This window comes from Maylandia zebra, linkage group LG7 (genome assembly GCF_041146795.1).
Source record: "Maylandia zebra isolate NMK-2024a linkage group LG7, Mzebra_GT3a, whole genome shotgun sequence".
Taxonomy (NCBI): Eukaryota; Metazoa; Chordata; class Actinopteri; order Cichliformes; family Cichlidae; genus Maylandia; species Maylandia zebra.
The window spans coordinates 36,104,750-36,118,556 of NC_135173.1; the positions used below are offsets into that span (position 1 = coordinate 36,104,750).

At 38.4% G+C, this 13,807-nt stretch overlaps 1 protein-coding gene across 7 annotated transcripts in view; it reads left to right on the plus strand.

Annotated features, from left to right (window-relative positions):
- Nucleotides 1-13,807, plus strand: part of cacna1bb (calcium channel, voltage-dependent, N type, alpha 1B subunit, b) — a 256,626-nt gene that overhangs the window by 213,180 nt on the left and 29,639 nt on the right. For all 7 annotated transcript variants that reach the window (XM_076886301.1, XM_076886302.1, XM_076886306.1 and 4 more), the window contains 8 exons: nt 1,047-1,248; nt 1,734-1,898; nt 5,001-5,111; nt 6,766-6,849; nt 9,049-9,165; nt 9,902-9,967; nt 13,144-13,235; nt 13,359-13,509. In XM_076886301.1, the coding sequence (XP_076742416.1) occupies nt 1,047-1,248; nt 1,734-1,898; nt 5,001-5,111; nt 6,766-6,849; nt 9,049-9,165; nt 9,902-9,967; nt 13,144-13,235; nt 13,359-13,509 (988 nt within the window). The remainder of the gene's footprint in view (nt 1-1,046; nt 1,249-1,733; nt 1,899-5,000; nt 5,112-6,765; nt 6,850-9,048; nt 9,166-9,901; nt 9,968-13,143; nt 13,236-13,358; nt 13,510-13,807) is intronic.

A 13,807-nucleotide genomic window follows, 5' to 3' on the forward strand; every position in this document is an offset into this window, starting at 1 on the left:
TCTATCTATAGAAGGGCTCTCTCTGTCTTCTGTACAGATGCTTTTGTTAAGTAAACTTTTACATTTGGCGAGGCGATGTGTACTGTTTCAATGGATCCAGAGACGGCCCCCTACTGTTACACAGTGGTACAGAGAACTGCTCAGGGTGCTGCCGATGGAGCGCCTCAGTGCCATCATAAAGGGCAATTGTAATGCATTCTGTAGCATATGGCAGCCTCTGCTTGATCACCTACCTCATGACCTTACTGTGCTATTACATAAAGGGGACTCGCAGTTTGTTTTTAAACACACTGATTAATGTCTGTGTTTTCCCCCCCTTTTTTTTTTTTTTTTTTTTTTTTATTGTTTCCCTTGACTTCGAATGTGAAACGCTTTACATATTTTGTCCCAGGCGTGTGTACTGGTAACCCATATACCTGCATTTGCTTTGTTTTTTTTTTTTTTTTGTGCTTGGCTGTGCTGACTTGTTGCTGTTCGTGTTGTTCTGACAAAATCAATAAATCATCGTTTCAAAAAAAAAAACAGAAGACGTGGAAGGAACCTCATCTGCTGACTAAAGGGTCACACATTTAAGGGTTGGACATAGGAAGCGCTGATGTTCGGCCGATAACAGATATTCTAAGCTCCAGTTGCCTAGGTAAACCTCCAATGTATTTACCATTTTTCTCATTGGTAGTCACTTCAATCGCTTGCCTCAAAGTGAAGGAAGGTTTTGTTGCTCAAAGTCGCTGAATGTCATTGACTTTCTATGGGTACTATATCCAATTGCTATGGTTACCACATCCAGTTGATTCAGTTGATGTGGATGTGCGTTTAGCCTCTGCTGGTATTGGTCAATTTTTCAAGGTTTCTGGGCGTAATCAGAATATTATCCTTTTCAAGATGGTTCTGTTTTATCTTTAAATGTGAAAATCTCTTCTGTTATTTTTCTTTTGATCCATTGGCCTGCAAGCAACCAAAACCTGCTCAAAATGCGTTGTTTAGTAAAACTTGGGAATAAATCTACATCAGTTTTGAAAATGATTTTAGTCTTTCCTTCTTTTTAGTGTCCTGAAGCACTCTGTGGATGCCACATATGAGGACCAGGGCCCCAGTCCAGGCTTTCGCATGGAGACATCTATCTTTTATGTGGTCTACTTTGTGGTGTTTCCTTTCTTCTTTGTCAACATATTCGTAGCTTTGATTATCATAACTTTTCAGGAGCAGGGAGACAAGGCCATGTCGGAATGTACATTGGAAAAGAATGAGGTGAGAGTGGAAAGTGAAGCACTTTATTGTGGGTTTTTTTTTTTCTTTTTTTGTGGGGGGTGTTCTGGGAAGAAGAAGAAAACACAAATTACAAAGACACTGGTAATTTCTTCAGAGACACTAGCACTCATGCCGATCCTCTTCTAAATGTCTCTTCTATGCAAATCACATTAAACATGACAATTCCCTGCTCTTAAAAAGAAAGCAGCAGGGCTTATCTTCTCACTCCCTTCATCTCTTCTTCACAGGGACTTTGTGAAAACCCTGCTGTTTTTTTTCTATGATGTATTGGCTAGTGATCAGAGAACTTTAATTTGTGGTATCTTCTTTTAACATTACAAAACACTTAGAAAAGCCCGTAGTGGTATGCCAGCTGTTGTTTATTTTAAAAACTTTGAATTCTTCTCTCTGATGAAAGATATAAAGTTGTTGCATCAGAGAGTTTTCTTACCCGATCTGTTTTGTTTTGTCTTTTCAACTCTCAGAGGGCTTGTATTGACTTTGCCATCAATGCCAAGCCGCTGACGAGATACATGCCAGAGAACAAGCAGTCCTTCCAGTACAAAATGTGGAAATTTGTGGTGTCGTCTCCTTTTGAGTATGCCATCATGACTTTGATCGCCCTCAACACCGTCGTGCTGATGATGAAGGTCGGTTTTTTCTCCCACTAATGAGGCATGTGACAGTTCCCTTCAGACACCTCTGAGGCAGAGAAAGTAGTGCATTGGTTCAGCGATAGTTATGGAGTTCCCAATTTGATACAACAGACTGTTGAAATATCAAAAAGGATAACAGGAGATGTTTTTATAAACGACCATTCAATCTTTTACTTTTAAAGGCAATAATGAAAACAACTGTGGTCTGGCATTAAGACGTACTGTTGTTAGCAACTGACTATTGACACTTTACATTATATTACTTTCTAGTTTGAGGCAAAAGAGCTTGTATTTTATCCATTTCCTTTACTCGTCTTCTAATTATTCAGGTAATCCGGGTTATCTCATCTGGTCTGAATGATTTTTTTCTGCCATTATGGAGCCATGGAAACTAACAATGAATCCTGATAAACCCTAAGTTTAGCTCTTGTTCACCTTCAAGGTCGTCTCTTTGGGAAGCTCTGAACTGCATCCTACATGGCTGTAATTTTCAGAAACCTGTCTGGAATGTCCATTCTTTTTTTTCTTTTTCTTTTTCTTTTTTTTTTTGCCTTTCCCGTTTGGTTCTTTAGCCATCAAAATTATTGTCTGAAGGCCGAGAAAGATGCCCCAAAAAAGAGAAAGCAAGCAAAACGAGGAAACACGATAAACACAGCACCATTGCAATAACCTAGATAAGTGTAAGTAACAGTAAATACTAAATATTGAATGTTCAAGACATGGTTCCTTGATCTTTTGGATATCACAGGTGTTTTCACTCTTTGCCTGGCCCTTCACCCAGGACCATTTTGCTTTGGGAGACCCTACCAGGGCTGACTCACTAGAACATGCAAAACCCTCCACCACAATGAGGTGGTGATCAGGGCTGGACTGGCCATCGGGCAGATCACGAGGATGCTTGTGATTTTTCGTTTTTATGGGCCGATGGGGTTTTATTTCTTTTCTTTTTTTTAACGGTATAAATGAATGGTGGTGGATTGGCCAGTTGGTCATGATCGACTCTGGGCTGGACCAATTACAGCCGAGGAGGAGGAACCCAGCGGAGGTCGCGCTAAACAACAGCAGCACAGCACGTTTAAGCTTGATCAGCTGTTGTTAGAATTTATTTAATATTAATTTCTAGTATCAGCTGATGTTTGCTGGAGCCACAGCTGTAAAAGCTGCTGGTCATGATATCGGTTTGGTTATCTGGTGAGAGGGAAACATGAAGATGAAACCAGGAGATGTCCTTACTGAATCATCAGAGCTGAACAGGTGATGGAGAAACAGGTTTACCTTTTAGGTGACATGGATGAGTTGAAGGGAAGCTATGAACTGTTTCTGAGAGACAAATAACACCAGCATCCTTTTCTACGTAGCTGACAGCTGGTAACTGTGCAGGGGCGGGTCTCGGAAAGTTTTGCCAGGGGGCCAGGTAGGGCATTAACAGGGAGAGGGGGGCACAAAGAAATACTTTTATTTCTTATTCTCATTTAAAATGTCTAGCTTTTAATAAATAATTATCTGAATCTTATAACCAAAGTTTTTATCTAATGTAAAATGTATAGAAATCCATGATTGTATTCAGTAAATATCAAGTCTAGTATATACCCTAGTAAGTTATAGTATTCTTTCCTTTGGGAAGGTACCATCTGTGCAGTCTGCAATTCTGTTGAAGAAAGATGTTGAATCTATTTAATTACTGGAGAAAAATCATAGATTTCTGTGCATTTGTTTTATACGTGCATTAAATTAAAATCAATTTTGTCAATTAAGCATCGAGGCAGAGGGTACGGGAATAGTTCCCTATTTTTTTTCTTTTCTTTTTTTGCTGGGAGTTGGCAACCCTATTAGTTAGGTATATGTATTTATAAATTAGGTTGTTTTATATTTTTGCTAAGTACTGTTTAGAATACCAGAATAGGGACCATGGCTCAGGGATTGGGAATCGCATCTGTAACCGGAAGGTCGCCGGTTCGATCCCTGGGCTCTCTGTCCTGGTCGTTGTGTCCTTGGGCAAGACACTTTACCCTACTTGCCTACTGGTGTTGGCCAGAGGGGCCGATGGCGCGATATGGCAGCCTCGCTTCTGTCAGTCTGCCCCAGGGCAGCTGTGGCTACAACTGTAGTTTGCCTCCACCAGTGTGTGAATGTGAGAGTGAATGAATAGTGGTATTGTAAAGCGCTTTGGGTGCTTTGAAAAGCGCTATATAAATCCAATCCATTATTATTATTATAAAGGCTTTATGGCTTTTCCTATAATACCATGGTGAGCCGGTCACTAGTCAAAATGCCCAGGCTGATTTTTTGTCCCAGTCCAGCCCTGGTGGTGATTCATGGAGGGAAACGTCAACTAAAAATGTAATTAAAATTTCCATGGAGACATACTTAGGTGCTAGTGTTGGTGCCATATCACAGTCAATCCTCTGGGTACAAGCTGTTCCTAGTTATGTCCCCCCCCCCCCCCCCCCCCCCCCCCCAAGATCCTGATTATATGGTGATATCATAGAGCAAATATAAACAGAGCAGGACCATAAGAGGGTGATTAAAAAGGCATTTGAGAGGTGCACGACCTCATAGAGGAGATGGTTAGAATCTTGTTATGGGTTGAGTCCTGAAGCGTTTTGTTCCCAGTGAGTTCTATATTCAAAACCAAGCAGCAGCAATAGTTGATCATGTGCAGTCCTATTTTATCTCTATGATGCATGGCTAAAGAGGATTGTGGCATCTTTATGGCAGTCTTGCATGAACTCTGCAGATACATACAATCCCATTTCAATGTCAGTGAAATCACATGCAGTTGCAATACAAGCCTTTTCTGATATGTAAGATGTTTAAAATTTAATAAGCCAGACCTGACAGATGCAGATGTCTCTGGTGGGTGGAAGCAGTCCAGAACAGAACAGGAGTGAATAAACATGAATAAAAAGGATCTGCAGTGTTTTGGTGTTGCGTTTACAGCTGTAGTTTTCAGTATCATGTACAGAGGCTGTCTGATCCATGCATTAAGTGTGCAATAAATAACGGGAGTCAATTTTACACACATTTATTGTTAATATAATTAAAGATATTAAAGAGCAGATATTCAGTGTTTCGTGTTTCATCTTCTGCCCTCAGTTCTATGGCGCTCCAGATGTGTACGAGTCCATGCTGAAATACTTAAACATCGTCTTCACGGGCCTCTTCACACTCGAGTGCATCCTCAAAATTATTGCCTTCAATCCACTGGTGAGTTGTCTTTGTAAGTCTGTATACTGTGCTGTACTCTGCCAGCAGCTGTTGATGGTTTTGAAATGTTCCAGTTTACACTTAAAGGGTTAAGTGATTTGGTTCTTCTAAAGGTTGAGTTGATTTCAAGGTATCTTTTAGTCAGTGACAGTCTCACTTTAAGAAGACTGTATGGATCTTCTTAAAGTGCATTCATTTCAGAAAGAGGAAGAGTTAGCTAACAAAAAAAACAAAAGAGGGAGATAAACAGAAGAGTGCACAAAGGAAATAAATCTCTCAATGTGGCGCCGTCTGGCCTCCAGCGAAGCATTTCATCTTAGGCTCTATTCCATTTGCGAGGCCCATTTATTAAATAGCTTTTCTCACACACCACTTACCTCCACCTGTTTAGCTGTTAAGCCCAGATGACTGCACTCACATCTGCCATTATAAATGCTCTGCTGCCACTGTAGCTCTTCAAAAAGCAGCTGCAGGACCTGGCAGCAGCCTCTGCCCCGAGGAACAGGATGACTGACCAGTCTGAAGAGCCTCAGAAGTTATGCAAAAGATGTGCATTTAGCATTTATGTGTGTGAATGTGTGTAATGTAGGCACATATAAAGTTGATTTGTGTGCTCAGGGAGATGGCTAGTCTTTATTCTTTGAAGTGTGCTCATTTGAATACTTTTTGTGCGCCTCAACTTTGTATCTGTGTCTGCAACTTTTTCATATCTAGATCTGTATTAAAATTTGCCCACATATTCGTGCACAGGAGACTCGTTCAAATGAGGCAGTGTAGGGGGATGTTGCTGGAAAATGGATCATAGAATGTCTGCTTGGATTAGATGTCTTAGTATGAATTTGGGAAAATCACAGTGCTGCCAGTCTGGTCAGTTTATTAAAAAGATTAAATTAACTACATAAGAATAAAGGAATAGCTCAATAGTAATAATTTACGTAATCTATAATTAAACAGGTTTTTAAACTGGCATTAGAACTTGGTTTATTGTGGTTAGAGCAGGGAAAATTATATAATAGTCAACTTTGACATATCTATTAAAAGTTCAGTTATGGATTACAATTGTTCACATCTTTTGATAATCCTGAGCTCCCGATTTTTTATTATTAGATTAAAGCTAAATTTAATATCTTATACCTTTGGACCATATTTAGAGTAGAGTGTGGTAAGTCGTCAGTTACATCTAAAAACTGAATGGAGTGCAATGGACAGATACCTCCTTATTAGTGCTAAGCATCAGGGTATTTTCATTTTGTACAATAAATATACACAAATATAACGCAGCACAAACATACGCATACACTGATCAGAATGGAGTGCCCATATTTACTTTACAAATGACACCACAAACAAACACACACACATCCACCTACACAAACGCATTCACATTCACCAGACAGGTCAACCCAGTTAGTTTCATGTTTTATGGTTTTCCATGACATGTGTAAATATTGTAATACTCTCAGTTTATGACTGTGAATGTGAACAAGAGCCAACTTGTAAAGCCCTTTGAATGAAGGCTCTACAGTTTTTCATTTGAATGTACACTTGAAAGGGTGGAAAGCGTTTTAAAAGCAGTTAGTTATGACGAAGACACTGTATAAAATCTTTAAAGGTTAACTATAACATCCACTTTTCTTCTTTCTCTTTCTTTTAGAACTACCTGAAAGAGCCCTGGAATGTGTTTGACTTTGTGACTGTGATTGGAAGCATTACAGACATTTTGTGCACAGAGATAAATGTAAGAGTTACATTTCTCATCGCATGCACCCATGGGTCACTTCCTACATGGGTACAAAAATTCAGTGCTTGCTCATAGCTGTAGCATCACAACGGCAAAGCAGCAAAGCAGCATGCTGTGACACAGGAAGCAGATTTAGTCCAATCAGGGAAACTGTTATCACAATAATGGACTAATCAAAGTTAATATTTTGCTACAGTGGAAGTGATTTACTCTGGGCATGCAAGCGTTCAAATACTGTTATTATGATTAATCTATTTTCTTTTTTTTTTTTTTATGTTTTTGTCTATAAAAAGCCAGAAAAAAAAGTTATGAAAAATACCCACCAAAGCAGCCTGGACTGTCAAAAACTCTGACAACCCAGACTGCTGATTTCACATTTTCTATTATTATTTTATTTTTTGGGGGGGGGTGTTGTTGTTCAAAGTTTGAAAGTCCGAAATATCACCAATTCCTCCCAACTGTCAATTACTCATTTAGTTGCTGTTCTGACTTTCGCTAAAATTTGAGCTGCTGTAGCATTAATTTGCATGTGTTTTTGCTTAATGTCAGAATTTTTTTTTCCAGCTTCAAAATCATCAGTGTGGATGTCATGCTTTGCTGTACTCTTAGTCTCAGTCCTCGAATCAGCCAAACAAGTCCATAGAAAAAAATATGACATCATAAAAATCTATACATGAAGCAAGGGAAGCCACACGACTTGAACATTAAACTTTACAGTCTTGAACATTTAGTTTCATATTTTTAATCACAGCAGATGCAAAGTATTTGTGCAGCTTGAGGACTGAGGCAGGATACTTTAGCTTTCTGTGTTGCAAAGTCAGCTTTTGTGTGACTTTCTCTTCCTGTGATCATTAGTCTTCTTCTCTGTTTCTCTCGCTGCTTTTTTCCCCCCACTGTTTTTCATCTTCTGCTGTGTCTTTCCTGGCGCCTGTGCCCTCACTCTGCCCCTTCTGTCACATCTGACACCTCTAGACGGTAAGTGGCTTTCCTTGTTGGCCACTGATTTTGTCAGTTCCCCCGTCACCGTGTGCTGTTCTCTTCCACGGCTTTAGTTTAAAGTGTCTAACTACACCTTGAATGTGAGATGATATAAATTAAGACCTTTTAAACCAATGTAGCATGAAATGTGTGCTTTAACAGTAATCAGACCTTCTACGGCAATTACTGTTACATAAGCCCTTAATGTGAAAATGTACAGTTCAGTCAGATCCACTACAGTGAAAAGAACGTTGTTATTTCCATCAGCAGTAATTTATATTTGGCAGCCTGGCGTTTTTCTGGCACCTTTCTGACCTTCCATGTGCATACAGCCAAAGGCTGTGAGAGCAGCAGCAAAGCTCCCTGTACAAAACAGTGGCAACAGACTTGACACTGATTCAGTGTGAAAAGGAGGTGCGAAGGTGGAGGTGGGTTGCAAAGCGGTTTTCAGATGTGCAGCTACTGTAGGCAGTAACTTAAATAGCGTACATTTGCTTTGGCTTTAACAAAATCAGTTGATGTGCTTGGATTTGGGTTGAGCTATACTTCTTGGCCTGCCTTGTGTATGCTGTGTTCAGCTAATGTCATTTCATTCAGCTGGATCAGTTCTGAGCTACGAAAGGATCAATTAGGATTAGAGCTAATATAGTTTTGTACTTTCTAATTATTTTTTTATTTTTATTTTATTTTGACAGTTTGTTTTTAATTCAGTTTAGTTTCAGTTAGTTTTAATTTCAGTTTTAGTTTATTATAATAACCTTGTTAATATTAGTTTGTCTGTATTGCTTCTAGATTATATCAGATTTATCAGTATATCATCCCACTGATCCATCCAAGTATCCATTTTTTTACTTGCTTAATCAGTTCAGGGTTGCAGGAGGACTGAGTTCTCTCATAGTTCTTCTTTTGACTTTGGCTACTCTGTCACGCATTTTTAGTCCTTGTAACTGATTTTCAGGTTATTGATGCTAATTGTTATTTATTTATTTACTCTTTCTGCTATTAGATCAACTTGTACATGGTTAGTTTGGAGAACATTAAAATAGAGTTTTACTGTAAATCTCAGTACGCATTTTTTCCCTCTAGCAAAAACAAAACAAAAAAACCTGAAATCGTCTACAAAAATGTACTGCAGTATGCTACCAGCTTAATAAATTGTTAATAAAAATATCCTCAAATCTGTTACATAATAACAGATCATTTGTTTGTCTTTCCCAGAAAGAAAAAATCAACCTGAGTTTCCTGAGGCTGTTCAGAGCAGCTCGTCTCATCAAGCTTCTGCGACAAGGCTACACTATTCGCATCCTGCTGTGGACATTCGTTCAGTCGTTCAAGGTAAGGAAAAAACTGAGTAACATAGAAACATTATAAACATCCGAGTTAGAGTCTGAAGCATCTCGGTAAGTGTGTAAACTTGCAGAAAGAAACTGTAAATTTGGAAAGACACACGGGCTGGCAATCTGAGCCAGATTTATTTGCTCTTGCATGAAAGTATATCTCATACAATACAACTAGTGGAATAAAGGGCTCAAAAAACAGGCCTAGGCATGCTTTTTCCTGTTCAAATTGAACAAAATAGCTCTCAGCAGACAGCAGTTTAGATTTTCACACCGTGCCAGTTTTGTTCTCTAAATCCCCTGGGACAAGTTGAGTTAAATGTGGAGCGCTGGGGCCACAGCACAGGGAATTTATAGCAGCTTTAATGTCAGTGGTGAGAGCTTTTAAGCCCAATGAAAATGGACAGTAGCTTCAGAGTGTTAAAAGGTGGCTATTTAATTACAACAGATGTTCGCCGCCTTCTTGCAGCCATATAAATAGTTGGTTGAAAAGAATCAACCCAGCAGGTCAGGTTCGTTGCTCGGGTTCTTAAATAAATACTGTAAAATGTTAGAAGGGTGCTTGTTGCTCTGTAGAGAATCCGATTTATGAGTGTGTACGTGCATACAAACACAGAGGAAGAGATCAAAGAGGCGCTGTGCCCCATGTGTGTCTGGGTGTGTATAAAATGGATATTGTTGGTGCCATGCCGTATATGAGTGTGCTCAGACTGTATTCATGTGTATGCTTTCAGGCCCTGCCATATGTCTGCCTACTCATTGCCATGCTGTTCTTTATCTACGCCATCATAGGAATGCAGGTAAGTCATCATGTGCATAAAGCACATCTGAATTTCATGATTCGATGAAATATGCCTTCTGCAACGTGAAGATTTCCCAGTAGCCTATCAGTGAATGACCTGAGTGGGTGTGACTACACATTAGCTTGTGTTTAACTGGCGTTTCACCATTTCTCTTAATTTGATGTCCAGTATAGTGATTGGCATCATTTTAACCAAATGCTCTGTATAAAAGATGGATGTATAGTAGCTACCAGGAATTTACCCGTTGGTTAGTGGATTCATTTTGTTTTATGGTCGTTGCCATCTTGGTTTTTGAAGCCACAGTTGACTACATTTAGACCAGCGTGAATTTATCAGTCAGCAAGCCTGGTTAGCACTCATAGACTATATTGGGGAATCAGATACCATCTAATTAATGATAAGTGAAATACAAATTTAAAGCATTTCCTCCACTAAAACAGGTCCACAAACTTCCTAGACTGGCTTTTGGTGTAATTAACTGCACAGGAAGTAATTTTCAGAAATAGTTTATCTCACAGTGGGAAAATCCTTTTGTCACAGCAGTTAAAAACACACCAAACATATGATAAACACCTAAAATAAGTACATTGCAGCTTGATAAAACCAAATGTATAATTATTTTAACATGAAAAACTCCAAAAGCTCAAACCTCCAAAAAGAGAGCTCACTCGCTGAGCAGTATTTACTTTCAAGGGAAAAGTGTTGTATTTTATAGATATTAATTTTGCTTAGTTTGCTGCTTTTAAACTTGCTGTCAGAAGTTTCTAGTGCAGTAAAAAAAAAGAAAAGTACAAATTCCAGGTTTTTCTTATTTACTCTGTTGAAAGCCATTTTAATCTACCTGACATATAGTAAATCTCCTTGTTTACTAAAATTCACTGAAGTGTTTAATAAAAAAAATATAAAGGGGAAAAAAAATTTAATCATAGTTTTTTTTTCTGTTGATTTATTTATTTTTAGTTATTTTAACATTATACATTAAACATTGAAATTGTTATGTATTTAAACAGTGACGCCATAGTATAGGAATGTGATTTTTATAATTTCCCTATAAAAACACTGTCAGTAAGAAACACAGTTTTAAATAGCTCTATATAGAATTATTATCGTTTTGATGTTTAGATCAGTCTATTGACTGATCTAAGCAGGGGTCAGAGGTCAAATGTTACATGATATTTTAAATCTTTACACACCGCGCTTGTAAGAACTTTGTAAGAGCTTTTTGTCCATTTTTAACCAATAAATCATCAATCAGTAAATCATTCAAGTAAGTCATTAACCCCACTCTACACTTCTACAAAGTTTGATCTGAATTCATCCAAAACTTCACACGCGGTATCGTGTTTACAGACAGAATGACACATGACCACTTTTGATGCTTCAAACCACTATTAAAAACCTCGTGGATGCAGGTGATGAGATTAAAACGACTCTTAACTGAAAATAAAACAATTGAATATTTCTAAGTCAACGAAGCAGAAGAAACAATAAAAAAACTTTCTTCCTAAATGTTCCAAAAAGTTCAAAGCAAATACCAGCTGACATTCAAATGGCTCAGTGTAACAGTGTGGCAAACAGTGCAGTGCAATGAAGTGATGTCGTGTGTGCTACAGTAAGTGTTATGACAGTGCAGGGCTGAGATAACCTGTTAGCATGAGAGAACAGATGAATCTCTGCTAGACAGATGTTTGGAACTACGCAGAGTTTTTGCTTCTTTATTTCTGCTCTAAAGTTTGACGATTTGAAATACTTGCATGTGGAAGTCAGTCACAAGGAACATCAAGGAACTGCAGTTTGTAACACTTCAGCGTGACACTTCATTTTTCAGCCACTGACGCTGCAGCTTGAATATAATTGATTAATAGTCGTTGTTGACTGCAGACTAACAGAACTTCTGTGCTGGATAAATGCTACCTTCCCAGATGTTTCCTGTGTTCTTTAAATTTAATGCATTTTGTCATGTACAGCAACCACAAGAAAAATGTGTCTGGCATTGCTATATGACTGTTTTCTACACTTTTGATACAGTCCTGGTAAAGATATTACATTATAAACTTAAGCACAGACTAAATGTGTTTTCAGAGTGGATTATTCTTTATTTTTGAGGCAGCTGATATAAAGGATTCCAATATGTTTTTCCTGAAAAAATGGATGGACAAGATGCTACCTGCATAGGTGACTGCTATCACGGGTCTCCTGGGTATAGCAGCTGGTGTTTATAGGTCAGCAGGATGGACTTGCCATGAGGCAAATAAATATTTTAAAAAGGCCTCTGGGATGTTTTATTGGACTGACACCAGGATAACCATGAGTTATGACAGCTATCTACTCTCTTTGTGTCTGCCATTCAGTTCCAGTTCAGGTCAGAAATGGTTTCCTGGAACGACATTTGCATTAAACTATGCTGACATAGCATAAACGAGTAATGCTTGAGATAAATTATAAGCCTGTATCTGCACAATGTATGCAATAAGTAGTTGCAATGCACGCAACATTACACAGTTAATGACAGATAGCGTATATACACAAAGAAGGAAAATTAGCTCTAGCTTTATTGGCTTACAAAAGCAGTTTGTACAAGGCCACAATATAATTATATTTCATATTCAAATTACATCCATAAACCACTGTTTATGGCATCCATTAGTACCTATTATATTCAGTGAAGAAACTTAACAAAGACAGAAAGGTCCACACTGGGAATTGTAAGTATACTGTTTATTGGCAGATTATAATTGAATGTGAAACACATTTTCAACATTTCTACAATGTGACAACAACTGGGGCATTTAATATAAATAATGCATTATATATACGGAAAAGAGAGGGACATAGTTTTACATGTAAGTCTTACATAGCAATGTCACAGGTCTGAACACAGCAACTCAGTGTAGGGCGGGAAATGTATAATCTCCATCCAGCTGAGCCTTCTGCTGTGAAATCAGCCGAAGCCTCATGTGTTTATTTGACTTTGGGTTATAATTCATAAATCTCTTACCAAGTATATTTCTTACAGCTAATATTATAACACAGGTTTTTATAAAGGACCAGAGTAAGACTGAGAAAAAATGCTTTTCAACGACCTTGGTTTGTACTACAGGGGTTTCTTATAATTTAAATTATTGGGTTAAAAACAGTTCACATAATCTATAACACCTCCTTTGTTGCTGCAGGTGTTTGGTAACATTGAGCTGAATGAGGAGAACGCCATAAACCACCACAACAACTTCCAGACCTTTTTCCAGGCCTTGACCCTTCTCTTCAGGTAACCCTGCTTCCATGCTCTAATAGTTCTGGCAGCTCAGATAATCCAATGATTTTGTGTCAAACTAACTCAAGCACTCACATTCACTTTTCACTCCTGTATCTTTACTTGTGCATCTTTCAGGAGCGCAACAGGCGAGGCGTGGCATGAGATCATGCTAGCATGCCTCAGTAACCGGCCGTGCGATAAGCTCTCGGGAACTGCAGGAGACGAGTGTGGCAGTGACTTTGCCTATTTCTACTTTGTCTCCTTCATCTTCCTCTGCTCCTTTCTGGTAAATACCTCGTCCTACTGCGTGTTTTCATCGACATACGTTTTCCAGACGTTTAATGTTCTTATTCTGAAAGTCTCAGAAGAATGCTGCAAGTAACAGCGAGTTAAAGAGAACAATAGGAATTAAATGTAAATGAGGTGCTGCTGAGGATACAAACCCCTGTAGATAACAGTCTGTTTAACTGCTTTTTATGCTCTTTTCATAAATCTAATTCAGTGACACAGACAAATACATTCATAGAACATTTTTATAAGACCTGATTATTGCCTTTAATAGCCCAGTAGTGTTGCCAATATGA